This window comes from Sapajus apella, unplaced genomic scaffold, assembly GCF_009761245.1.
Source record: "Sapajus apella isolate SASKATOON/1434 unplaced genomic scaffold, GSC_monkey_1.0 scaffold8, whole genome shotgun sequence".
NCBI classification, from domain to species: Eukaryota; Metazoa; Chordata; class Mammalia; order Primates; family Cebidae; genus Sapajus; species Sapajus apella.
Window position 1 is genome coordinate 29,982,438 of NW_022436948.1, and position 27,586 is coordinate 30,010,023.

The 27,586-nt window shown below is 33.7% G+C and overlaps 1 protein-coding gene across 11 annotated transcripts in view; it reads left to right on the top strand.

Annotated features, from left to right (window-relative positions):
- The first annotated feature begins 255 nt into the window (after nucleotides 1-255).
- Nucleotides 256-27,586, top strand: part of ROBO2 (roundabout guidance receptor 2) — a 1,318,500-nt gene continuing 1,291,169 nt past the window's right edge. For 8 of the 11 annotated variants that reach the window (XM_032276618.1, XM_032276619.1, XM_032276626.1 and 5 more), the window contains exon 1: nucleotides 256-1,702. In XM_032276618.1, coding sequence (XP_032132509.1) covers nucleotides 1,573-1,702 — 130 coding nt within the window. In that variant the 5' untranslated portion in view covers nucleotides 256-1,572. The remainder of the gene's footprint in view (nucleotides 1,703-27,586) is intronic. The other 3 variants (XM_032276628.1, XM_032276630.1, XM_032276632.1) reach the window with 1 other exon arrangement.

The window sequence follows — 27,586 nt, forward strand, 5'->3', positions numbered from 1 at the left end:
ATATGTATAATATTAACATGCAGACAGATTTAAAATAGTAGCCAGGATGTTTTGATGATGACAATTCACTTCAGGTGGTAAAAATTCTATTATTATTATTATTATTATTGTTATTGAGACGCTGTCTTGCTCTGTCACCTAGGCTACAGTGCAAGTGGCACGATCATGACTCACTGCAGCCTCAACCTCCCAGACTTAAGTGATCCTCTTGCCTCAGCCTCCTGAGTAGCTGGGAATACAGGCATGTACCACCATACCAGGCTAATTTTTCCTTTTTTGTAGAGGTTGGGGCGGGGGTCCCACTGTGTTACCCAGTCTGGTATGAAACTCCTGGGTTCAAGTTACCCTCCCACCTTGGCCTCCCAAAGTGCTAGGATTACAGGTGTGAGCTATCATGCCAGACAAAATCAAATTATGTTATTTTACATGTATGCCTTCACCCATGTCATCTTCATCCAGGGGCACAGTCATGTGTTAATTATAACCACACCTTGTGACTAGCAATGTCTGCATAAATATAGTTGCAAAAGACAGAAAGACTTGGGGAGCTTTTTATATTTCCATGGTGATGTACACAAACAAATAAAAATGTGCTTTCTTGAATTAACACATTCAAGAAAGCCTTGGCAGTCTATGTTGGTATTTCCAAAAGTTTGCTTTTGACATTCAGGGTGGGTTCATTACGGTGACACAGGAATGCCAAAATGAACTGACTTCATTTAATACAGAGGAGAGCTGCAACTACATATTGAGAACTTGCTCTTCCTGTTTTATTGCTGGGGAGAAAAATTATATACTTATTATTGTTCATCTAATAAATATTTCAGACCCATTTATGAATCATTAGTGCAGATGCAATCCCCTTTGAATGTCATGAGGTGAAGTAAAGGAAAAATAAAATGTATTTCAAGTTCTGAGTCTTTCTCTGAGTCTTTCTGTACTACATTGCCTGAATCCTCGTCTAGCCACACAATAGATTAACTACCTTCTGTGCATACTATATTTTGCTCAGCCCTTAATATTCTGAAGCTGAACTGAAGCAGTCGTTATCTGTGGCAGTTCCTGGGTGGTTTTCAAGCCCAGCACTACCCACCCAAGTAGCAATGACACCGGATTTCAATGAAGCCTTATTACTCTTAAAAGAGCAATTTGGTTGGTTGCACGGCTATTAGGATCACACAGGCAGCCTGAAAGCTGTCAGTACAACTGCTTCTCATCTTTTTCACATAATCCTGACGTCTTTTCTCTCTTCTGCTGGACACAGACATTACTGTTTTTATCATTTTCAATCAAGCTCACCCAGAACGCTGAGGAATATATTCCCCCTGAAAGCAAAGTGGAGAACAGAAATTATTTTATAGCTTCTGGAGTAGAAGCAGGGCTGACTGCGTACTGAGAAGGAGCCGGATCCGTGAGAAATGTAGCTTGGCTCAGGGCTACATCAGGAAGCTGCTACTTCAGCTGCTAAAGATGGCAAAACAACACCTACCTCAGGTTTTTCAGTCATTAATGCTATTTTCATAACCAGGAGGGAAGAGGATGTGAGAAATTTTGTGAAATTAACTTGTGGAAATGTTATCATCAGAGAAAGTGGAGAAAATTACTAGGCTTGAACTTCTCTTCGTTTTGATGCTCTTCCTCTCTGGACCAACCCTGAGCAAGCTGACCCGGACCCCCTGGAAAGGAAAACCTTGGAAGGGGGGTAAGTGATGAAAGTTTTCTGTTAAGATCTATATGGAGTTATCAAGGCCAGTGAATGCTAACTTAAGGACAGCTCAGGGTGAAGCAATTGCTTCTGATTGAAATCAGGTTTTTCTTTCAGGAACGGGGATCTGTGTTGCACTTAGCTAGAAAGAAGAGTTTTCTGTCTTTTTGATATCAATATATGTTTGCAATGTTTGGTTTTCTTGGCTTCTAAGCATTACAGTGATCATTTCAAGCAGGGAGACTATAAGACCAGATTCATGCTGCTCTAGTGCAAGAATATATGTGTTCTCCTTCAGAAGCTGCATTATTTTAAAAAGAAATGGGTTGTGAATATATTAGATCCCTGAATTGTTGGCAGATTTTGTGAAATGATCAGAGGGATGTCTGAGGAAGGGCATGTTGTGAAATGCATTGCCACCAACACTAATTTTCTGGCTGACTCTATCAGTGTTGAAGTGTTAATAAAGATAAATTGCATTAACTTTATTGGAAAAATCTGCTGAATGAGAAAAAGCTTTTCAGTACTTTGTTTGAAGTGTTATAATCCATTTTCTTCTGCTGTTGAAAAATTATAATGAGATGGGAGAGAATTTTTGGGACTTTGAATGAACCTTTCCGTAAAGTTCAGTTGATTCTGCTTCCCCTGAATGCCGTATGTTTATATCAACACAAGTTATCAAGGTATGTGTTCTGTGAATGCTGTGAGCCAAAATGATGCTGCAGACATATCCCGCGAGAGACTTTCTGGACACTGTTTGTATGTTTGGGGAAAAATCTTGATGGGAGATATATCTGAGAATTTTGCTTTTCAGAAGCATTCTTTTACCTGTTTTTATCTTAGCTCTAAAAAATGTTTTCTGAGTCTTCCCTACCATTTCTTTCCTGTCCGTGTTTATCATCTGAGGTTCAAGAGAAGCATGAACATTATGAACAAGAAATTTTAAAAATTTATCTCAAAATCTCAGCAGGATTTTCTAAATACCCAAGCCCCAATGGTTTGGTCTCTCTGCTTCTCTTTTGGTTGCATTCAAGATATTACAAATTGTCTACCTACTGTACCTTTGAGGGAAAAGTTCCATCAGGCACTTAGCTTAGATGATTGGTACAGATCCACCCAGAGGAGTGTGCTGCAAATTATCTTCAGGCCTTGTAAATTTTATCACCACATTACTGTATTTCCTAGTGTTATCAATTTTTTTTTTCCTTGCAAACTGCAAGCTGTTATTTATGTTAACCTGCATGCTGGCCTTTGGTGGCTTAGGATCTAGAGATGTATGGTGTTATTGATGTCAGGAGTGTTAACTTGTATTTCTTGTGTATGGTCAGTGCCTATAGCATGTCAAAGTTTAATTTCCTGTGTTAAACTTAAGCAATAGAATTTGGAGCTCCAGCTACCTGGTGAGAACGACAGCTGTAAGATTTCAGCGAAGTTGTTAACCTATTCAGAAAGGTTGATTTAAAATGCTTGTGTGTGTTCCTAAGCATTTATTCATTCCACACAGCTTTGAATACAGATGCACTGGATTTCATTTGTAAAGCAAGTCTGAAATGTTTCGTCTTTGAACATATGACCACTTTTTCCAATGTACTCTAACTAGCTCAGCTAGAAATTTGCTAGCTCTGCTGTATGATGATGATATGACTCAGTTAAGTTCAGGAATAGGCAATCACAGCAACGTGTTTCATATTGTTAAAAGAGTTTTGGGTATTTTGGAAAGGTCAGTCAAGTTACTGAAAAACTTGAAATGTATTGGCTTTGCTTTAAAATAATTTCCTTTTTAGTACCTCTGTTTGTACCGTATATTCATTGCATAAATATTTTTCACAGATTCTGAGTTTCTGTGATGTAGTCCCGCGTTGATATGCATATGTATATGTTGTAAATATTTATTTATTCATGAGCTTGGCTATTGATAGTGGTGTGTTATCTTTCAGTGGGTTGTAAAATTCTGTTCTTTTTTTTCTTGGCATGTTATGCAGTCTTTTAAAACACATTTTTACAATTTGTTCAGCAGTATTTCCCTTTTCACAAAGTAAGGGTCTTCATTTATTATTTTGAAAGATACCTAGCAGAAGTGTTCTACATATGAGGTGGGAATGGGGGGAGAATGAGTCATTTTAAATTAAACACTGTGGCCAGAGGCAAAGAGGATCGAAATTGGAAATATAGCATTTTAAAGGTTACTTTACTCTTTTTTGGTTTGCTTCATATCAATACCAGCTCAAGCTTATCTGCTGACAAAACAATCTTTAAAATAGATACTCTATTTCTAAAAATCCTGGAAAAAATGCCAATAGCAAAACAACAAAGTTTTCTACTGAATTATTATTATTTTTATGTGTGTGCTCACATTGCCTGTGTGCATTTGTCTTAATCTGACTGAGCAGCTGTCAACCTCCATATGGCAACCTGCCCATGCTGACAATTTCCATTTTTGTAGTATTCACAGGAACCACCATTCAGAGAGAAAGGGCTATTGGGGCAGGGTTGAGGAGTGGCAGCTTCATAGACCACTGTATACTTGTGGCCTGTGAGGGGTGATATGAGCAGCATATAACCAGGCAGCACCAAACAGATGATGGGAAACTGACTTGTCAGAACATTTGGGAAAAATGCAGATAATTGTTGGCTACCAAGGGATTTTTAAGCTCATCAATGAACATGACTCCCAAATATAGGTTAGTAGGCCAGCAAGTTTTCCCTCAGGCATATGCTTTTCTATTTAATCACAATATATAAACTCCTGAAGGGAAGACAGGTGTCCCATCTGATTAATTTAGAGCATGACGTAAGAACACATAAGAGTTTGCATTTATGATAAACTAACCAGAAATCTTAACTACATTGCTGACATTATCTTCATTAGGATTACAGAAGCCAATTATTTGATATTCAATTACCCTCACCATGAAAAAAAGTCTAAAAGATGTAAACAGCTCCATTCACATAAGCATAACTCTACAGAAAAGTTTACCATACAGATGGTCAATATATGTAACAATCAAGAAATTATATATAAATATATAATATACATACGCATATATAATAGATATACATAACTATATATGTACAATATACATGTATATCTATATGTCTATAATATATATACATACATATCTATAATACATATACATACATATCTATAATATATATGTATTGTAGAGTTGATCCTTAAATAACACAGGTTTGAACTGTGCAGATTCACTTATATGTGAACTTCCTTCTGTGTTCTGCATATGAGGTGGGAATGGGGGGAGACATTCTTCTGTGTCTGCCACCCCTGAGACAGCAAGGCTGACTTCTCCTCTTCTTCCTTAACCTACTTAATATGAAGACATGAAGATGAAGAATTTATGATGCTCCACTTTCACTTAAGGAATAGTAGATATATTTTCTCTTCCTTATAATTTCCTTAATAGCATTTTCTTTTCCCTATCTCACTTTATTTTACGAATACAGTATATAATACATATAATATATAAAACACGTTTATCAAGAGTTTATATTATTGATAATGCTTCCAGTCAACAGTAGGTTATTGGTGGTTAAGTTTTAGGGAAGACAAAAGTTACATGCAGTTTTTGACTTGCACAGATGTCAGTATCTCTGACCCCTGTGTTGTTCAAGGGTCAATCACATCTATTTCTGCTACTGGAAATTAGAATTTAGGCCAAGTTTTAATATTTATAGCTACTATTAAAGGTGCAAATGGGAGGTAAATAGGTATAACTAGAAAAATAGCACTGAAAGATATAAGTGAGTAAGGCTGGCATGAAAGGTAATAGTCAAAATGTTGACCCCTTTGTTCAACACAAACTGACTAATCAGAGCAGCCACTGATCAAACAAAGAGAAGGGAATAGACATTGTCGTCATTGTCCTACCCATTCCAGCACTTGACCTTGACTCCATTTAAATCTCCTGGAAGAGTCTGTTGAGTCTATTTAGTTGTCTCAGTTATGACATAAGAGTTAAACTACTGACAACAAACTGTGAAGTCAACAAAACTTTTAATAATTCAGAAAATTGTTTCACACAACACCCATACTTGCTTTCTGTAATAAATTATAGCAGCCAGTTATCTAATGTCTATCTTTGCAAAGCAAAGAAAGCCTCTCTGGAAGTTATCTTCGCCCTCTTTAGGAAGAATTAAATTGTATTAGGAGAACATACTATAGTATTGCAACATTTTAATTCCTGGTTCATTGAAGCACTGACCTAGGAATATTTAGAATGGCAATTTTAATTTTAATGTGTTTTCTGCACAGTCCCATGTAATCTATTGACAATAGTTTGAGAATTTGTTGGAGCTTGTAGAAGTTTTTTTTTTAACCTTAAAAGTTATGAAAAAATTAAATATTTGATGATGCTTCCTACATACAAGCCCATTATTATATTGCTTCTGATGTTTCCCCCTAGTTATATGAACTAATACAAATTTTACTACCTCATACAATCCAGTGTCTCACATTCCTTGCTATTGGGTAAGAAATCAATATTAATCAAATTTGAGCATGATTACTTACTCTTTCATAAACAATAAAATAACTTAAGACTTTCTGATTTGGGGAAACATAAGACTACTTTATGTTTTTCTTGAAATGACCCTTAACCACTATACAAGTTCTAACTTCTGATGTCCACACTTAAAATTGTATTTCATCTTTCAAAGGACTATGACACTTTACACAGTTAAGAAGACATATGTCACTTTTTATAGTGCTTAATTGTTATGTGTCTGTGTCTTGTTTGCCACTTTGTAAGTTATTTCAAGAGAAATTTCATCTTTGACAAAAATTAATCTTTGTTAACATGCAGTCTTATACTTAATAGATGCTCAATAAATATCTGATGAATGGACAAAGTACATGGAAAAATAGACTGGTAGTACAATATTCTGACTTTAAGTGTTAGTTTCACATTTCTTACTTTTAGCCACTGTGATGAATCTCGCCTTTGTAATGCTGGAAAATCATTATCATCAAAGACTTTTACTGTATCATTTAAATGTCAGTTTTAGTTGTAGAAAAATATGAAGGTATTTTATAGTAGTCAAGAAATTTGGAAAACTCTGTCAGACTCATGTAGGAAGTAGCGCGGTAGAAAAAAAGCAACACTGTTGTTCAAAAGTAATTTATAATGTGAGATTGGGAATCTGGAAACTGAACTGGATGAATATTCATGCAAAATGCAGAGTGCTCTTTGTACTGTATATAATCATTACTTCTGAGTTTCATTTGTTTAAATAATTTAATCTCCATCTGTATGCAATAAATAGATTTAATACCTTATCTTTCTTACAACTGAAGAATAATTCCAAAACCAGATATGAAGTGCGTATTTTTTATATGTTCAAAAATTATTAGTTTTTTTTAGATATAGTAATTGAAGAATATGATTAGCAACTATGCTAAGATCTATTGTGAAAGTTACTCATGTTGTTTCATGTTACTTTGAAAATAGCATTTAATAAATTCAGGGAAATTCCGTACATAAAAGATTTTGATAAGGAAAAAATGGTTGCTAGAGAATAATAGATTTGTCTTAGTTGTAGAAATTATGTCCTGAGTATTTTTTATCCACTGTCATTTTTGTTGAATTCATATTCAAATTCACTTTTAAAAATTTTAACATCAAATTTTTATTTTAATTATTTGTTATTAATGCATGCCTCTTCCCATGTGACTAAAATACCCTGAGATTTCATCATGTAATATTTACCTAAAATACAATTTTTAATGGAATGACAAATAGAGGGAAAATTGGAAAGAGTTTTGAGGTATTCTTCACATTAGAAAAGTAGGTATATTAAAGTAGGTATTATAAGAAAGCTCTTTGAATTTTACTCGCAAATCAAATAAGCACTTTTATCAAAACTGGGGAAACTGCCTAGGTAGCAGGCTGCTGCTCCACTTTGAAGAAAGTGATGTTGGGGAGTGTATATTCTTTAGAATATCAGATTATGACTGGGAAAAGTGTGGATTGAAAATCACATTAATGCATTCCACCCTTATCAAGTAAGTGTACAAATTCTTGTGTGTATGTATCTATCAGCCCCCACCCTCTCCTCCTCTTTCCAAATGACACACACACATATATACACATATTTACAAACATAGACACACAAATTTCTTTAAAAACTTAAAAGGGAAATAAAGATGCTTGGAGGGATGTTTAATTTTAAAAAGTGAGATAAATTGACGGTAGTAAAATGCCTTGGATATATTAGTGTTGGGGTTCATGAATGTGTAGTTAAGACTGTGTCAGCGCTTCCATTATACGCTACATTTTCAAAGGGTTTACAACTTAGCTATAAAATTTTTGCTTCAGGGTGGATCATGGCTAACATTAGGCCTTATTCCCAGAGCAATTTCATGTTTTTTAGTTTCCAAATTCAGCCTTCAAAGTTAGTTGAATGTTAAAAAATCGGGGAAAAAAAGAAAGTTTAGTTACTTTCACAGCCTTCGTTAATTGAAAAGGAATTAAAATTTCAAAAAAAAAATTTAAAAATGATGAGAGTCGGTAATAAGGCCTGTTTCCCCAAGTCAACTGAAGATTACGTGAATCAGATAATGACCTCGATCAATCAAGACTGGGGCCATTTTAGCTGTTAAGGATTTTAGTTTCATTAACAAACCAAGGTCACCCAAACAAGAGATAATACTTCTAAAAAGGAAAGAAAATAAGTATATTACATCTAAAGACTATTACATTTTCAGAGACCAGGGAATTCCTCAGGGCCGACGTATGCTCCCCTGAAAAGTTATATTTCAGCCATTCAGTCTTATCAGTCCTGAGGATCACCTTTGTCCAAAGGTACACTTTAAGAAATGAAACCAAAGGATTACAATCCCAGACTTACAAAAATAATATCAAAGTTCCAAAGTCTTTTACTGATGTCTTGAAAATGATATGCAACTTCACCCACAAAAGGGATTTCTTGACTTATTCCATGCTGGGTTTTTGAAATCCGTTTATTAAATAAGTGTTCAAAGCTTGCTCTGTTGAAGACACTTGAAAAACTACCATATTTACCGGATTCTACCCCCTACAAACTTATACTTTATAATTCTTAAGCCTTTTTTTATTTCTTGGGGAAGGAATATTCCTTTCTCCTTAGCTGGTATCTTCAACTGAGATAAATGATTGTGATGTTGAAAACAAAATTATCTAAACTTAAAATGCACTTGTTTCTATTGTGGGGGAAAAAGTAAAAATATCTAAATCATATTTTGAGGTTATTCTATGGTTGATTTCAAACCAAGAACTCAATTTAGGGTAATATTGAGTAAGTTCTAGCATTGAACCTGGTCTTCAAATCAGTTGTTAACTTCTGGATGATTCATGCTGATTTTTATGTTTGTTTGTTTATTTTATTTTTTCACCATTTGTGTTGTTTTAAATGAGAAAATGGCTTTCAAAGTACAAAATTATTCCTATTCTTGTTTTTGAGATATCTACAAGTATCTTTACCTATTGAATATAGGTTATAGTTTAGATTAACGTAGAAATTCAAGTAATCTATGTAGGAATTCGGGTGTATGGCATGGTGATATGGTTGAGGAAATACTCTATATCCCAGGATTAGAGGGGGAAAGCATCTGTATTTGATAAACAGAGGGAAAGCTGTTGTGAACCCATTTCTTTTTAGGCAGGCTGTACTTTGTACCTAACAAATTTAGTTTGAAACTAGTCCAATTTGCTGTTAAAAAAATCTACACATCAAATAAAGCCTATTATATTTGCTTCAGATTTCATTTTGCAATGACATTCTTTTACAGAAGTAAAGAGGATATTATCCAATTCACTATTACACAAAAACAACAATAAAAACTTTGTATACCTTTAGCAATAATATTTATTTGAATGACTGCATTTTGTTTCATTTCTTTATAAAATGCTAAATTAATATACCTATATTCTTATATAGAAGAAATATTTGCCTGATATTATTATTCAGAAATATAAAAAAGATCTAATGAATTCATTCAGTATTGTTGATTTACAGCTCTTGATATGTTGCCAGTATGAGGTATAGAAATTAATTCCTTCTGTCAATTTATGAAGAGTTCACCACATCAGCTATTAGGACAGACCCTACATATGCTCTGTAGAATCCATTTCATATCAATGTCAAAAACTCTGTCATGAAAAAAGTAGTTATCAAGCTGGGCAAGGTCCAACATTATGTTCCAGAGACAGGGACATATCGTGAAATCTCTAATGTAATAGTTGGCAGCTAATAAAGAATTTATTATAAGGCAATCAGAAATGTAACAGAAGTGCTTTCTATAATCCATAGAGGCCCAAGAATTGCTCCTGGCTAACAAGTACAGATTTTCATTTATCTAACATAATGTCCCATTCCTATTTAGGGATTTCATGGACCAGTGTGAAGAAACATACAGGGATTTAGGGTTGAGGTTGTTGATTGCCAAGTGTAATGAGTAGGACTTCATGCACTGTTAGATGAAGATCTTTACTGATTGCATATTTCCACTGGAGGCCCCTAAAGATGTTATGAAGGTAATTTGTACACTCAAGATGGAACAACATATATATACTGTACTATTGACAAAATATTTTTAAGTTCATCTACTATAGCCATGTACTTATATAGCTGGTAGAAAATCTAAAAGATATACATGCATTCATTCAACAAATATTTATTGAATGTTCTCAAGAGAAACATAGTTGTTATTTTTTATTATACTTTAAGTTCTGGGTTACATGTACAGAATATGCAGGTTTGTTACATAGGTATACAAGTGCCATGGTGGTTTGCTGCATCCATCACCTCATCACCTACATTAGGTATTTCTCCTAATGCTATCACTCCCCTAGCCCCCAAATCCCTGTGTCCATGTGTTCTCATTCTTCAACACCCACTTATGAGTGAGAGCATGCAGTGTTTGGTTTTCTGTTCTTGTGTCAGTTTGCTGAGAATGATGGTTTCCAGCTTTATCCATGTCCCTGCAAAGGAGTGTAAATTAGTTCAACAATTGTGGAAGACCGTGTGGTGATTCCTCAAGGATCTAGAAATAGAAATACCATGTTACCCAGCAATCCCATTACTGAGTATATACCCAAAGAATTACAAATCATTCCATTATAAAGATACATGCACATGTATGTTTATTGTGGCAGTGTTCACAATAGCAAAGACTTGGACCAACCCAAATGCCCATCAATGATATACTGGATAAAGAAAATGTGGCACATATACACCATGGAATACTATGCAGCCATAAAAGAGAAACATAATTTAAGTGATCAGAGGTATAGAACTATATGCTATTATGTATCAACCTCCTTGGTTGTATGAAAGTAATGACTTGATTAATGTTATATGGTAGATCACATCCAACCAGCCAGGCATCCAACCCTGATGAGCTGTGACATTTAGGGGGCAGTTAAGTATACCACCCTCATTCCAATAGGCAGTTTCTTGAGAATTAGTAGAAAATAACAACAGAGTCAGTTAAATATAGCTTTAAGAAGCAGGAAGATAAAACTAGGATTTATAGAACTGAAAATAAAAGGTCATCGTAGGACTTGGTAGGACAAATGGTATGATGCCCGCAATGTTTAGGGAACAATGCTGTGTGCCGGTTACCTGGGTGACTAACTTTCTTACCCATCACATTGTAGTACTTCTGCCTCATCACATTTGCAAGATTTATTTTTTGGTATCTTAAAAACAAAAGCAATCGCACAGAATCACGTGCTAGAATAAAGGTCCATGTTGCAGGACTGGTCCTATTCTTTCAGTGTGAAGAGTTTCATCTATGAAGTCACTGTTGCTGAAAACTTTTCCTGAAAATATTAACTCCCCTAATATAAAATATTTTGTGTAAATCATCTTCTGAAGTGGTTTATTTGAAATGATTTATACTTCTTCAGCATATATACACACAGACGTTATATAGTGTAAATTTAACTGAATTAGTATATAAATATATCCTATATACAAATAGTTCATCTTTTACAATTGCTGCATTTCACTATGTGAGTGTGTAAAAATTATATTGTTTGCTTTACTTATTAGCTATATGTTATCAGTTATCATTTTTACGGAATTTTATAGAGATACAAATGTGTGACTTGGAGCCTCAAATATGTGTTCTAAAAAGAGTTATGCATAACATAATTAAATTATTGGATGATCTTTAAGATTTACTGTTATAATTTTAAATGCCTTATGTATACATAAAAGTATGATTTTATTCATCTGTTTGAAGAATCCTAGGCAGGTGGATGGGTACACTAGTTAAATAATTTGAAAGTGATAGCACATTTTTCCAAAGCAGAAATTTTAACTTATAACAATTTATTTTAAAAAGAAGAGACAAAGTTACTGGAAGTCAGGGTTACTTGTGACTTTCATTCACTTTCAATTATATTTGAACAGACACTTAAGAACTAAATGAGCACAAAGTACAAGAAGAAGATGTGTTCTTATATATCCTATTAAAAGTTTAAATTCTTATTATTTTGATTACAACAATCTTCTTGTAAGTATCTTGCTGATAGATTTAAAGGCAATTAAAATTACTTTATGGGGTAGCAGCTCAAAATTTGAAATATTTGAAATATTTCAAAAACTTATTTGAAAATATTGCCAAGAAGTAACAGAGACACTAAATTTATGCTAACATCTCTGCCATTTAGTAGTAGTATACTCTGAGGCGAGTTATCTGACTTCTGTGATTCTCACATTCTCACAGTGTTAGTTCATCTGGAACAAATAAGGTCATATATGTAAAGTAATTAGCAGTGGTCTTTCAATAAATATTTTCTTCAAGAAAAAACATACTCAAACCTTTTACTTATTGTTAGTATCACACACACACACACACACACACACACACACACACACAGACAGACACACACACACACACCCCTAAAGGCTAATTGCTGGGATTCATGGAGCATTTCTTCTGTGCCAGCATTGTGTTAAATGCTTTCCAAGTATAATCTTATTTAATCCTATGTCTCTATATTAAGCACTACTTTTCTCTTACTTTACAACTCAAATAGCCAAATCTGGATTTTTTTTTCCTCCTCATTCCAATTCATCAATCTGTATTTTAGGCTCATTAAAGATGTAAAAATGTTAGATGCATATTATTATTTTTTATTTTTAGCCAAATAAAATGCTATCAGTATTCATTACCTCGATAAATTAAGTACTAATATCACATCTGGTTTAAAATAAAGACAAATGAGTCTATGATTAAGAGGTATTTGGAGAATATTGATGGTGTAGAAAAAACAAACACTCTATTTTAAGAAATCCAACAAGATAGGCTTAGGTAGCATGGAGATTATCGTTTCCAGATCACATATATAAAATTGGAGTATTCACAAGGGCAAACTTGGAATTGAATGAGCCAGGTCCAAAACCAGATGGCAAGAAAAAGTTTCAAGCTGTTCCATTTGGAAATTGATTTTTAGATTTCCACGTGGTGCATTACATTATAAGTTCAAATTAATTTTAAACTTTTAATTTTTCGTATGTATCTTCATGACTCCAGCACATGCTTCCTTGTCTGTTTTGTTGCCAGTCAATCTAAAATGGATACCAAAGAGCTTTTCACTCTACGTTAAATACACACAGAATAGCACTTAACCGTGAGCGTTTTGAACTCCTCTCAATAAAAGTTTTAAGAGATAAGAAGCTTTTTCTGTTTCAGAGTCACTATTAGTCTGAATAATACATAAACATTGAGAAATGGTAGAAGTTCTACTGAGGATCGTGACATATCTTCAATACAATTATCTGTCATTATCACAGTTGACAAGCCTGGTATTCTAGTAAGCCTCAAACCATACCACATTAATTGTTCAATGTTACTGTCTTGTGTTTTCTTTCCTCTCCTTATCATAACACTATTTAAAGAAATTGTAGGATGAACTCATGGAAGCACTTTGACGTGTCAAAAGTAAAACACTGAAAAAGAAAAAAAGTCACTTTTTTAGCTTCAAAAACCCAAGGGATGAGTCAAATGCTTTGAGACCCAATACATGATGCTCTTCTTGAACTGAAGCTGTGTGTTCTTTCCTGGTCAGCACTCAGTTAATGTGATTGATTGTGTGTACCTTAAGTGAACAATATAATTCGTTGTTAAAAAAAATTGTACAGCTACTTATTTAGGGTGGTTTCTAAAGGTCACTGTAAATGAATATGTTTTGAAAGTTGATAATACAGAAAACAGGACTGGGATTTTTTCTCTCATTTGACAAGTTGGCAGTTTCTTTAATTCGTAAATTACCTAAAAGTCTGTTTGCTATGGGTTGATTATTTTAGCAAGAGAGTTTTAAGTAATTTGGGCTGAATGTAGATTCAAAATACGTTTAAGATCCAGTTGAGTCCGATTAATTCTGAAAAGTACATGAAAACGGAAATATTTGATTGAATGGGTAAAATAAAATTTTGTTGAAATCAGGAGTCCTTTTTCCTCAATAATTCTGGAATTAAAAAAAAAAAGTCAAAAACTTCTTTGGAAAATAAAGCACTTCAGCAAATGCAATTTTTCTGTTACCTAATATAATCGGAGAATGTGATTTTCTGATAAAGTTGACTGCTAATAGGAATATCAAAAACAGATCCATCTCAAATAAAAGCCTAACTTAAAATATTTTTAAATGCAACATTTAAGTTAACACTACAATGCAAACTCTCTGCTATATTTTCATATTTTAAAATGTCACAATGGCTCGGAGTCTTCTTTATGAATGTCAACTTTTATGATATCAAAGCAAAAAAGAGACAGCAGAAGTTCACAATTACTGTAAGTAGATTAAACTAAATTTACTATAGGGTACATTTCTAGATATGGAAATAATTAAGTTAGTAGAGCATAACTAAATTGATGAAAGGAAGCCTGATTATAGCATTATTCCTCAATACTTTCCTTAGTTTCATTTTTTAAATAATTTAAAAATTACCTTCCCAATGTTTGGGAATGTCAGGTATCAGACCATACTTATAAACAGGGGTTGGTTGTAGCCTGGATTATGTATGTATTTGCTTGCATTTTAATCAGTTTATAAAGCAAAGCAGGCAATGTTGAATAAGTTTCTCCCTTGAATTTTCACTAATGCTACTCGAGATATAGAGACTGTATAAAAAATAAGAATAAAAAGCCAAATAAAAAATATGTTTTGATATTATTAATAGTCATGTATTTCCTGTGAGCTACTTTGACAGCAAAAGCACCTGAAAACACATTGGGTATTAAACATACCTGTTCCTTGTACAAAAATGAATGACATAAGCTAGAATATCTATAATAACAAAAGTTAAGTGGATTGATGTTATCATTGATCAGAGAATTACTCAAGATTCCATTATTCTGAGCCTGACCGTATTCTAGAAAACACATTGCTCACTAGATAAATGAACCCTGTGTCTTTAAAAATGATATCAGGAAAACTAGGCAACTAAGAAAAAAATATGTTGAAAAGCATGAATACATTATTTTGAGGACGAATTTTTGATGATGCTAAATGTTTTATTCTGCTTGTTTTGGAGATTTTTGGTCTTGGAAAATAGCTGTTTTCCAGTTTGAGTGACTATCATAGGATGTTAGCAGAGGTAAGACCCTAAGGAAGCTTAAGGCTAAGATTAGTTTATTTTTCACTTAAAAAATGGCACATGGTCAATGTGGAAACACCGGAAATAAGAGGAAACTTTAAAGAGAATAAAAATGACTATAACTCCTCTGTGTAAGAATAGTCACAGGTTTTCAGTCCAAGCTGTAGAAAGGCTCTCCTTATCCAAGAGAGTTGAAAGGTAGTGACGGGCTTTTGCAAGTGCTTTGTTTACTAAAGACTTGAAGGGAGGAACATGCTAAGCTGTGATCAATGAAGAGAAGCAGGAAAGCCCGTCTACTCCCAGGAGCCAGTCCTCTGCTCGTTGGCAATCAGGCCACTGCCTGGGGGCTCTAGTCATTCCAGTGGCAGATGAATGTAACCTGAATGGTAATGCAACAACTGTTTCCTCCCTGACCCCAGAGAAGATGGCTCTAAAAGACTGGGATGAATCCTGAATTTAGTTTAGGTGTAACATTTACCTGTATATAAAAAAAGGAAGTATAGTATATATAAATAGAACAAAACAATAACCCTTTTGGGGTTTCTTGTGGCGGTTGAAATAGTACCACATATGGTCATCAGAATATAAACCATTCCTCATACCAGTATGGGATCAGCTCCTTGACCTCTGAGGGGCAGGAGTGCTTCCTGCTGTGTGTTTCTGAATCCCTCCCCACCTTGTTTTGTGGCAGTGAAATGCCTCTTGTTCCTGTCCAAATGTCTCACTGATTTCTGAATCATGTTCTAGTTGCTTGGTTCTGCCACGTGGGTGGGTCCAGTGTTCCTTTAAGCATAACTGTACTAAATCCTTTTTCCAGAGCAATATAATAAAGGAGTAATGTGAAAAAAAAAAAAAAAAGAATAGTCACTTTAGTTCTACACTCTAAGAATGTTCACTTTAACCTTGTCCAGTAATTTTCTTGATATTCACATGAAGATTATAGATAGATAAAAGATAGATAGATAGATAGATAGATAAATGGATGGGCGTGTATGCATATATATATATGCACACAAGCACCATATATATACTAGTAAATATATGTACATTACATTTCATAACATATATCTAATGACAAAATTATATGCAGAATTATTAACTTACTTACATAATTTTGTATCTTATTTTCTTTTACTCAGCTTTATGTCAAATGTTATGAATATCTTTGATTATAAATCTGATTATTTTCTTGGCAAAGTTTCTAGAAGAATTATTTTCTTATATTATTTTCTTAAAAGATATAATCATTTTAAGACTCTTTATTCATAATGCTAAGGAGCATTTCACACACACAAAAAAACCATCAATTTACATACCAACCTGAATTGTGTTTAAATGACTATTGTGGTTTCAGTAGTTTAGAAAATTATTTATTTTCTTGTTTTGATATAAAACTTAGTATATCCTGATTTTAATTTAAATTTATTTTATTAGTAATATACCTCAATTAGTAGTACACTTGTATATTTGTTCATTAGCTATGCATAGCTTATATTTTACAAATTTCCTTCCAGTTTAATATTTGGTATACATTTTAAAATAAATTTATATTATAATTTCAAATATGTGAAGAAATGCTTTAAAATTTGATGACAGAGTATTAAAAGTTAGCTAGAATTTTGGCCAGCAGTGTCACAGTTCAATATCATAAAAAGTAAAAATTCCTTAAAAAATTCTTGATTCTATTAACCAATATTTAATAAGAATCTTTCATATATTAGAAGTAGAAGATGATCATTGGATCCTAACATGATTACATCTAGCCTGCATAAACACTTTAAATTAATTATGAATGGCTTAAATATCATTGGCATCATTTCACATTTAAAAAAATCCTTATTTAAGCAGGCAACATGATGTGAATGTTAAGAAAAAGTAGGCAAATTCACACTTTGGCTACATTTGTATGATATGCAGATTTTGTGAGGAAACAGTCTGGATGTCATGCTTTTTGAAATAGTGGATTAAAGAACACATAGACAATGGTGAATAGGGTGTTAGACGTATGTGAAAAATAATAAGTGACTGTTAAGTTTGGACAATGGGGAAGATCACTTTCTTTAGAGTCCTGTGGAAATAGGAAAAGAGAGAGTCTGAGGCATGGGCGAGAAAGGGAAAGTTTGCCCTAGATGCTTAAATGTGTGTTCCAAAAGAAAAAAAGAAAAAGAAACTGGAAAGGAAAGAAAGAAAGCTTCACTAAATTAAGTGTTGCTTTAAGAAATCCCAGATTTCAGATCAATGTGCAAAATAGTTCCTTAATGACTACAAATCATCTGAAAATGATATCTCTATCTTGGAACCATTAATATTTATTGTCACTAGACGTTTGAGCAGAGCACAATATTCATTATGATGAAAGATTGTATTCCCATCCAACTCTCAGATTCTATCTATATTTAAAATGAAAATAGAGTCCTGCTGAATGTATCAGTAACTAATTTGAAGATATTCCCAGAGTATTAATTGTGGTAACTAGGTATTTCTCTCAAAATTTGTCCATTAATTTTCTAATATAACATATGATATTTTATTTTTATAAAATATTTTATTAGTTATCATTTATCTCCAACTTCGTAAAGAATGACAGCTGGTAAAAAGACTTCAAAACAGATGACAATTCAAACAAGCAGACTGGCTTGTCAGTATTCTAGGGTCCCCAAAGCAGACAACAGACTCAATGGATCAGAGCAAGTCAGTGAACAGGCTGCACACTCACAGCACAGGAAACAGCAGAATCATGGATGTGACAGCTCCGTTTCACCTACCCTAAGACACCCATGGGGAAGCATGACAAGGTCAGGTGGTGCTACTCAACCATCATACCATTATGAAGGAGCCCAGGGCCAGGGACTTTTTCTTTTTCTTTTTCTTTTTTTTTGGAGATGAAGTTTTGCTCTGTTGTCCAGACTGGAGTGCAGTGGCCCGATCTTAGCTCACTGCAGCCTCCACCTCCCACGTCAAGCAATTTTCATGCCTCAGCCTCCTGAGTAGCTGGGATTACAGGTGTGCACCACCATGCCAGGCTAATTTTTGTATTTTCAGTAGAGATGGGGTTTTCCCATGGTGGCCAGGCTGGTCTTCAACTCCTGACCTCAAGTGATCTGCCTGCCCTGGTCCCTCGAAGTGCTGGGATTACTGGCACACATCCTCAGAATCTTATATGGCAAAAACTATGCTTGCTATTTCCCTTCTACTGGGGAATAAGTAGTTGTAAGTTAGTTATCTTCACTTGTCTACTGTCTGACCTTGTGCAGGAACTGTTTAGAGTCAGTGGATAATTCTGTTTTGAGTTTCGGCATGCTCAGCAAGAACACGCAAGGAATCAGATCCATGGTAGACTGTGGTCTAAAAATTAGTAGGAACTTTTAACACATATTTTAAAGCATTTTTCTCCAAGTTAAACGTTTATTCTAAAGTCAGAGGAAACCCCCACTTTGGAGCCATTCTTTTAGAATTCTCTTCAAAGGCCCTTTTATTTTCTTTTTCTGGGAGCAGTGATGCATTTCTTAAAGAAGTCTTGATACTTAGTCTTCTTTGAACTTCAGGAGCATTTTCAAAGGTTTAGCAAGAAAGAGAAGCTGGTTTTCAGGAATTCTGTTCATAATGCAAAATATGTAATATATACATCCACAACATTTGTCTGAATACTTGAGTGTAAAAACATAGTACTTAAATATTTGTGTGAACATTTTACTCTATCTATGTGGGTTTTCAAAGGCCATATTTGAAAGGTGATTATAAAATAATGTAACACATAAGAATTATACATGAGGCACTATGAAGTAGAAACCAAATAAGGTCGGTTTTCTAAATACTCAAGCACCTTGCAGTCTGAAAAATAATGTAAAGTACAACAAAGTTATGCAGATTAGCAGGAGAGAGAGAGATACATCCAATTAATTGAAGGGATAAACTAAACTCGTAACTAATCAAAGTGGCAGAAGGATTAAAGTGTATTCTTTAATATCAGAAGCCTAGACCACATTGTGATATTTTTGGAAATAAGTCTTTTTTGTACCACTAAACAACATTTTTTGATAGTGCAATTATCATGCATGCCATATCAGAGCTTTCAAATACGCTATTTTTATTTTTGCTCTTCTTACAGTGTCATATGAGAATGTCATAATACTTAGTTTTATAACAGAAACGTAAGTGGTAAGGACTTTTCCCCCCATTCTGCTTCAACAGAAATGTGTTTTACACTGACATTTTAAGTTTTAGAATCTAAACATAAGCCTCATTCTTATAACATTTGCTCAAAAAATAAAAGATCATCATTAAGAGCAATTTGTGCGAGAAACTAAGGTTTGAATTTCAATGCTCCATCCTCATATAAATTCTATTTTGGATTACTAGATCTCATCGATTTGTTGTGATATTACATATAAATGAAAATACCAAATGTCTTTTGCTTTGTCAGTGAAAAAGTAGTTTGGGCTTAACAAATGGCCCAGTGATGTCTATTTGGAAGCTTCATGACATATTAAAGCACTTGATGAGGTACAATTTGTTGTGGGGTCGCATCTGATTGATGGTTTACTATCTACCACAGCCTCATCTGCTGTGGTATTCCCATAATAAATGTTCATCACCAGACAGTGCTAAATGTGCTCTATCTAAATCATTCGTTACTTATAACAAGTTTAGTATATATGAATCAAATGTTGTTTATAGTTGCCTTCAACAGGATTTATCATTTTGAAGCTTTTCTACCACTTCAAATGGAATAACTAAGATATAGATTTTTTAATAAGTGTTTTGAGTCCACGGGTGGTAATGTACCAAGAATTCAGTAACAAAGTAAATATTAAGCAAGTTTTCTAAGGTTAAAGCCACATTGTAGTTTTGTAACTTTTCTGTTTCTAAATACAAACAGTTGCATATTTTTATAGTATGGGATATTAGCAAAATCATTTAAATAGGGCAATTTTAAGATATTTAACATTCATAAAAATCACATGAGGCGCACCTTGCTTCCAGCAATAAGGATTAACATGTATATGTAAATTCAACCAGTTTTTATTCTGACATTGCCTTTTAATTACAAGCTTCTTCTTCTTCTTTTTTTTTTTACATCGAACCTGCCTTCACTCCCATTACATCTAATCTTAATTCATTTCATTTCATTTTTGTTCTCAATGTCTTTCACTCTATCTGGCTCTTACTTTATGCCTCGAGATTCCTCGCTGTTTTGTTTTAACTACATAATTTGACATTCTCAACCCTTGGTCAATGTTTAGTGATATCCAGGCATCTTGGCAGCCTACATCAAAACTCCTTCTGAAATCCCAAATTTAGGGAAACATTAATATCCATTGTTGTTGTTCTAGTTTAAGTATTATTTAGATTATTTAAACTAATAGAAGATTTGTTGTCATATATGTATTACCTGGACCAGGAAAACGCTTGAGATTATGTTAACAACTACAAAAATAAAAAAAAAGAAATCATAGATTTTATATTTTGAATACATTTCTATTGTGAATGGCAAGGCTGGGTCATTTTTGTGTTTCCATGACTGGAGAAATTTTGAGACAAATGTTTCCTTTGTCCTGTATCAAAAGTTGCAGGAAGAGGTGTCATGATTTCAGTTAGAAAAAGAGCCTGTAATAATATTGTACAATACCAATTTGCTTTATGTTTTCTTCAAATTTTGCAAGGTGTTTCAGGGCCAAATTTAGGACCGTCTCACATATATTCATGCATTTTTAGCAAAGTTACATTTAAAATGTCAGTATATATTAGTCAAAAAGCTTTGTTATTTGAATAATGGGGAACATTGTTAAAAATGTTAAATGTGTTTTCCATCTTACAGTTTCAAACTGCTAGATTCAAGTTAATCAAATTTTCCATTTAGTCCCCCTGGAATTTATCTCTGCATAAAAATTAAGAAATATATTCTTGATTTTCTTTTCTCATAGACGGTGTAATCTTGGTAGGTGAAAGCTGTTTACACATTTCTGAAACCGTTTCCCACTAATTTGAACTTCGAATGGAAATTGAGAGGAAAACCTTTACCCTCTAGCCAAAGAGAGTAATTTAGTACTTTCCACCTCTTTGTGGCCACATAAAAATGGATTTTTTCCTTGAAAATATATTTAGCGTATTCCAGATGATTCATCCATAATGAACACAATAAAACTTTACACTGGATATCAAAGTAAGTTATGTAATAGGATAAAGTTATGAGTAATGTAGGGAATTGTTTGTTCGTTTTTTGTTATATAACCCAACAGTTTTTCACCTTCAGTAAACATTCAAATCACTTAGAGGACTTGTTAAAACAAATTGATGAAACCCATTCCTTGAGGTTTTGATTCAGCAGGTCTGAGGTGAGATCCGAGACTTTGCTTCTGTAGTAAATTTGTAGGTGATGCTGTGCAGCTGGCCCTAGAGCCACACCTTGAGAACTCCTAGTAGATTGAGATTGGCCATCAGTGTCAGAGGAGTCTCATGTAAAATCATGGCATTACCACATAACAGCCCTGTGACCTTGGATAGGTTACATAACCTCTCTGAAACCAATGTCTCAAAGTTTGTAAATTGGAAAATCCATGCTACCTGCCTGAGAAGGTTGTTGTGATAATTGAGATAATGTATATAAAATGCCTAAGAGACTGTCTATAAGACAGTGTCTCGTACATATTAGCTATGCAGTAATTTTTAACCCTCTTTCCCTTCTGCAAGTGTACACAGTGTAAATCATGATCCTCATACTGAGTAGATGAGCTGAACAATATGTCTTGAATTCTCATTGGTCTAGCTGTTAATTAAGAAGGAATACATAGTTATGTATGACATATTCAAGAAAATCCTTGATCATCTAATACTCATCAAATATTGCTCTACTTGTGGGAAATGTCTTAGTAAAAAGATCTGGTTGCTGATCTTGAGGAGCTTCATAATTGCTATAAAGGGTTGTTTATAAAAAGCATTCTACCAGAATGACTCTTTCTTTTGTTCTTCAGGTTTCAGTCAAAAGTTTTTTCCTCATAAAAGAATTCTTACCCCCTAACCACTCAAGCTAAAGAAGTCCAGATTCATCACCCATATCACCACTATTATTGTTTCTCTATAAATAGAGAAAATCTACCCCAGTTATCTTGTTTAATCATGTTTTATTGTTTGTTTTCTCACTAGCATGTATCTGTGAGAAAGAAAGGAGTTTGCTTACTTATCCTTGAATACCAGCACCCCACACTTATAGAAAAGCTTGGGAAGTAGAAGTTGGTCAATGCATATTTGTTGAACAAGTTAATAAATATGAATCTACTTAGGGAAATTGCTTGCATTTTACAGGGGAGGAAGCATTTAAACCAAGCACCGAGTAGGAGAAAGACATCTCAAGTTGAAGAAAACACTAAATGTTAGGGCACTGAGAGGATAGTAGAATGCCCTTTGGTTAGTGATCTGTAAGCAGCCTGGCTCTTTTATTTCTCAGAGATAGAAAGGGAAGTGGGAGCAAGAGTCACATAGACATAATGAGAAGAATGTATCAGTCTATACCCAGTGGAGATCCATTGAAGAACTTTATCCAGTAAAGGAGAATGATCAGCGGACACCTAAGTGTAGATATTTCTCCTAACTATAGAATTGTTGAGCTAAACAGAATGTGTTAAATAGACCATTGAGAAAGCTCACTGATTCTAAAGTTAGAGAAGTAGACCTGATAATCTTTTGGGACCATTAGAAAAATTAATGATTTAGTAAAGATGAGAACTACCTGAGGAAAAGGCACAATATCATTTTAAAAGGCTAATTTTTCTAATTATAAAAATAATTTCTGCTTATTACCCAGGTGATTTGTTTGAATATTTAATCTTAAACATCAACATAAAAAATACATTGAAACTTTGAATACTTTATTTAATCAATTGTTTACTGTGGTTTTTGCTTTTAAAAAAAATTTGTTTTATAGACACAGGGTCTTGAAATGTTGCCCAAGCTAGTCTCAAACTTCTGGCCTCAAACACTCCCAAGTCAACCTCCAAAAGTGCTGGGATTACAGGCAGGAGCCACCACATCCAACCTTTTCTTTTTTGTTTGCTTGTTTGTCTGTTTTTATTTTTGAGACCGAGTCTCACTCTTTTGCCCAGGCTGGAGTGCGGTGGCATGATCTGGGCTCACTGCAACCTCCACCTCCCTGGTTCAAGCAATTCTCCTGCCTCAGCCTCCCAAGTAGCTAGGATTACAGGCATGTGCCACCACACCTGGCTAATTTTTGTATTTTTAGTAGAGACAGGGTTTCACCATGCTGCCCAGGCTGATCTTGAACTCCTGATCTCAAGTGATCTGCCCACCTCGGCCTTCCAAACTGCTGGAATTACAGTGGTGAGCCACTGCGCCCTGCCTTCTGTGGATTTTTATATTTGAAATGGCATAAAATTAATTTACATCCCAGCTTTCACTTTAATTGTAAAAAAACATATTCCCATCATCAAAGGCATAACTTTTAATGACTATATACTGCTCTATTTTATGGGGACACTATAATTTACTTAAATATTATTATCTTGGATACTCAGCTTGACATGTAAATATAAGTTATATTCAGATTGTTAGGAAATTACTTACTTTTGTGTAGCCAAGACACCAAAAGCAGTAGCTTAAATAAATGGATACTTATTTCTCTCACGAAAAAGATTGTGCTAGCATTTGACTATATTGTTGAAGCCATCATAGGCTCCTTCTGTGTTCTTGATATACAGTGACCTAAATTCTTTCTCTTATTGACCTGGTTCCAAAATGTTCCATGATAACTTAGGATCACTGTATAAAAGTAGCAAGAAGAAAAAAAGGGAAAGAAAGATTACTTTGCTTACTTGTAATGACTTACTGAAGAAATTATACATAACAATTTTATTCATTTCCTCTAAGACTTATTCATTCTACTCTAATAAGGGATACTCTTCCCAGCTAAATTTTATAATTGTAAAGGAATAAGAAAATAAGTAGTTGTGGATAAATGGCAGTCTCTACTATGCCTACATAGTCAAGTTTCTCATTCCAACAATGTCTCTTTTTTAGAGATATCTTGGGAAACCACTACATTTAAGTCATGATTAAATTTGCTTTTGAAGAATACTGCAATGGCCTAATTCACAATGATTTTGCTACGTTCTGTAAATTATATGCTTTCAAATATTTATTAAATATTTCATCAATTACTTGATTTATGAAAAGCTCAAAGAATGATATAATATTTAAGTGAGAACTCTGGTCTATAACATTGTTTAAATTATTTTAGAACATTTTGAGAGTTAACAGCTAATTTACTTTTAAATAATTATTATATAAGAACAAATACATTAATCATCTGTAAATATATCATATAAATATTGAGAAGATTGATAAAAACATTTAACAAGAAACTGGATATGTAATAAGATTTTGTTTTCTCTTATGAACTACTTTGAGTATAAGTCAACTAGGTAAAATATAATTAAAATTCTCAAAATTCATGTTTGCAATTATGAATTTTTAAAACAGATTCTGAAAAGAAGTTGCTGGATATAAAACACACACACACACACACACACACACACACACACACACACACAATCTCTGTTTTCTGAGACTTCATAGAGAAAAAAGATAAAATTGTATCCAGCAAGTTTGATTATAATGATCCCTTTAAAAACTGAGCAACAGAGACACATTTTTCCTTCTAGTGGGTTCCTGTCTGATTTTCAAGTGGTAGGAGCTGATGTTTCATTATTAAACATTTGTCATTTCCATGGCCAATATAGTTCATATTCCCTAATCAAAGCTCCCTTGGCCCACTGTAAATTATCAGTGAGATGGGCAGCAGAAACTCAAGTGACACAGAAAAATAATAGCTCTGCATATGTCAGAAAATATTAAAAATTCTCTCCTGCTGTAATAATATGTAAACATTATTGGGATCATCTTTAACTCAGCTGTTAGGTCCACAGAAGTAAAACACATGGGTAGAAGATAATAACGGAAAGAGTTCATAGATAGGAATTAATATTTCCTTTAAGTGCTCACAGAAAATTTACCTTTGTTAAAAAAAAAAAATTCTCTTATTTGGTTATGGCATACGTGGCTATTACAGGATTATATCCATTTTGTAAAATTTCCCCAGAACTAAGAAAAGCCTTACCACACATAGCTTACATAATAATTCAGAGCGATCATAATTATAACATTGAAGAAAAGAATGGATTTGGAAAAAAAATGAGAAAGAGAACTAGCAATAACGACGTGAAGAATAGAAGTATGAAAGAAAATCTAATACTTATTTCTTCATAAGCAATGACATTTTGAGTAGTTTCAATTTTTTATTATGTGTATAGCAAGATAGAAATTGGTATTTGAACTTGTCATATTCACTTCAATAGTTGTCTGTTGTCATGATGTATAATTCTATTGTTAATAAAACCCAAAGTTCAAAAGTAATAAAATTGATGAGGTTTTGGACTTCACCATAGGAGATTTATTTTTGATTAATTATTGAAACCTCAGTGGTAAAACTAGAAACATAACTTTGATATCAGCAAAAGACTGAACTTCTTGTGCTGTGATTGCATACTCTGGCTTTCCCTCCCACACTGTGAGGATGGCTACAATTCATTCCATTGTAGCTCCAGAGAAAGATTTAACATAGGGGCAAAACGTGCCTAATAGCTTTTAGTACATATTTTTGAAACTTTAAGCACAAAGCCGTGTTGAATTTAGTTTCCTCCTCAGTCCTTTAGTAAACTTTACATACCCAACTTTACATACCCACTGGATCAAATGGAGTGTGAGTTCTTGTCTCTTTCCCATTCTCACATGTTTCTACCAAGCTGACCTGAATACCTTTCTGTACCCTTGCAATAAGGTATACTGAAGTTTTATTATCTCCAAGTTCCTTCTCTTACTTGCTCATTTAAGTGCTCACACTTATTTTGTTTAGTCATCAAGCAATTTGATTACTAAAAAGAGATTTTCAGGCTCATACCTGAAATCCCAGCATTTTGGGAGGTCAAGGTGAGAGGGTTGCCCGAAGCCACAAATTCAAGGCCAGCCTGGGCAACATACAAAAACCCTATCTCTTAAAAAAAAAAAATAGCCAGACATAGTAGCACATGCCTGTAGTACTTACTAGCTACTTGGGAGGCTTGGCGGGAGGATCACTTGAGCCCAGGAGTTTGAGGCTACATTGAGCTATGATTGCTCCACTGTGCTCCAACCTCAGAGAGTAAAAGAGCAAGACTATGCTTATTTTTAAAAAATTATATATATATATATATACACACAAACATATATATGCTTATTATAAATTAATATTATGTATACATTCTATAAAATTATTTTTATTAATTAAATATATGTTTGACTAATAAATATACATGATTAATAAACATGACGAAGTTAACAACAAAGTAGAACCACTGTGTCTTTCTAAAATCTGGATGAATAAGATGAAATTTAAGAAAATGTTTTAGAAACATTCCAAAACAAACTGATCATAATAGAGCTCTTGATGTTATTATTTGAAAGTCTTAAATAAGGATGCCTTCATGACTTTTATCTGAAAAGCTATTGAAGGTTTATAATATCTAACTGTCTAAAAATGTCTAAAAGCTAATTTTACATTTTAATTTGTTATTACTGCTTGTTATTTCTTAGCCCATCAATGATATTTTTAAATGTAAAACACTTCTATTTATGACATTTTATATGTCCTTTAAGCTTATCTAAATATTTCACTTCAATTTTCCTTTTAGACCTTTTCTAGATTTTTATGACCTGAATGCCATATTTTCAAAATATTATACTTGATAAACAAGTGAAGAGTAAATACTGCTACATCTGATTGTATGTACTTTTACAAAACAGCTTCCTAGGCAGTAGATTAGATTTAGGTGTTATGTCTGAAATATTTGCTACAGGGTTCATTTTACCCACAAAATGCACTCAGAAACACATGCTTTAGTGAAATATAAATAATATAAAGCAATAAGGTATTTATGGCAATAAGATATATTGGAAACCATATGCTATTCCTAGATGTGGCATGTGTTTTGGACAGTGGCATGAGATTTTGTTATCAGGACAAAAGTTTGACCTGGGAGTTTTTCTCTTTCAAGAACTCTGAACATGAACAAGATACCTGCCCTCTATGTGTTAATTTCCTCATCCATATGGTATGCATGTAAAGTTTACTCATCATGATTATTCTCCTTACGAAATTGCAATCTGCATCATTTTCATTTGAACGGCAGTTCTAGGCCACTCGCAAACACCAAGAGTCTAGTAAAGGCAGGC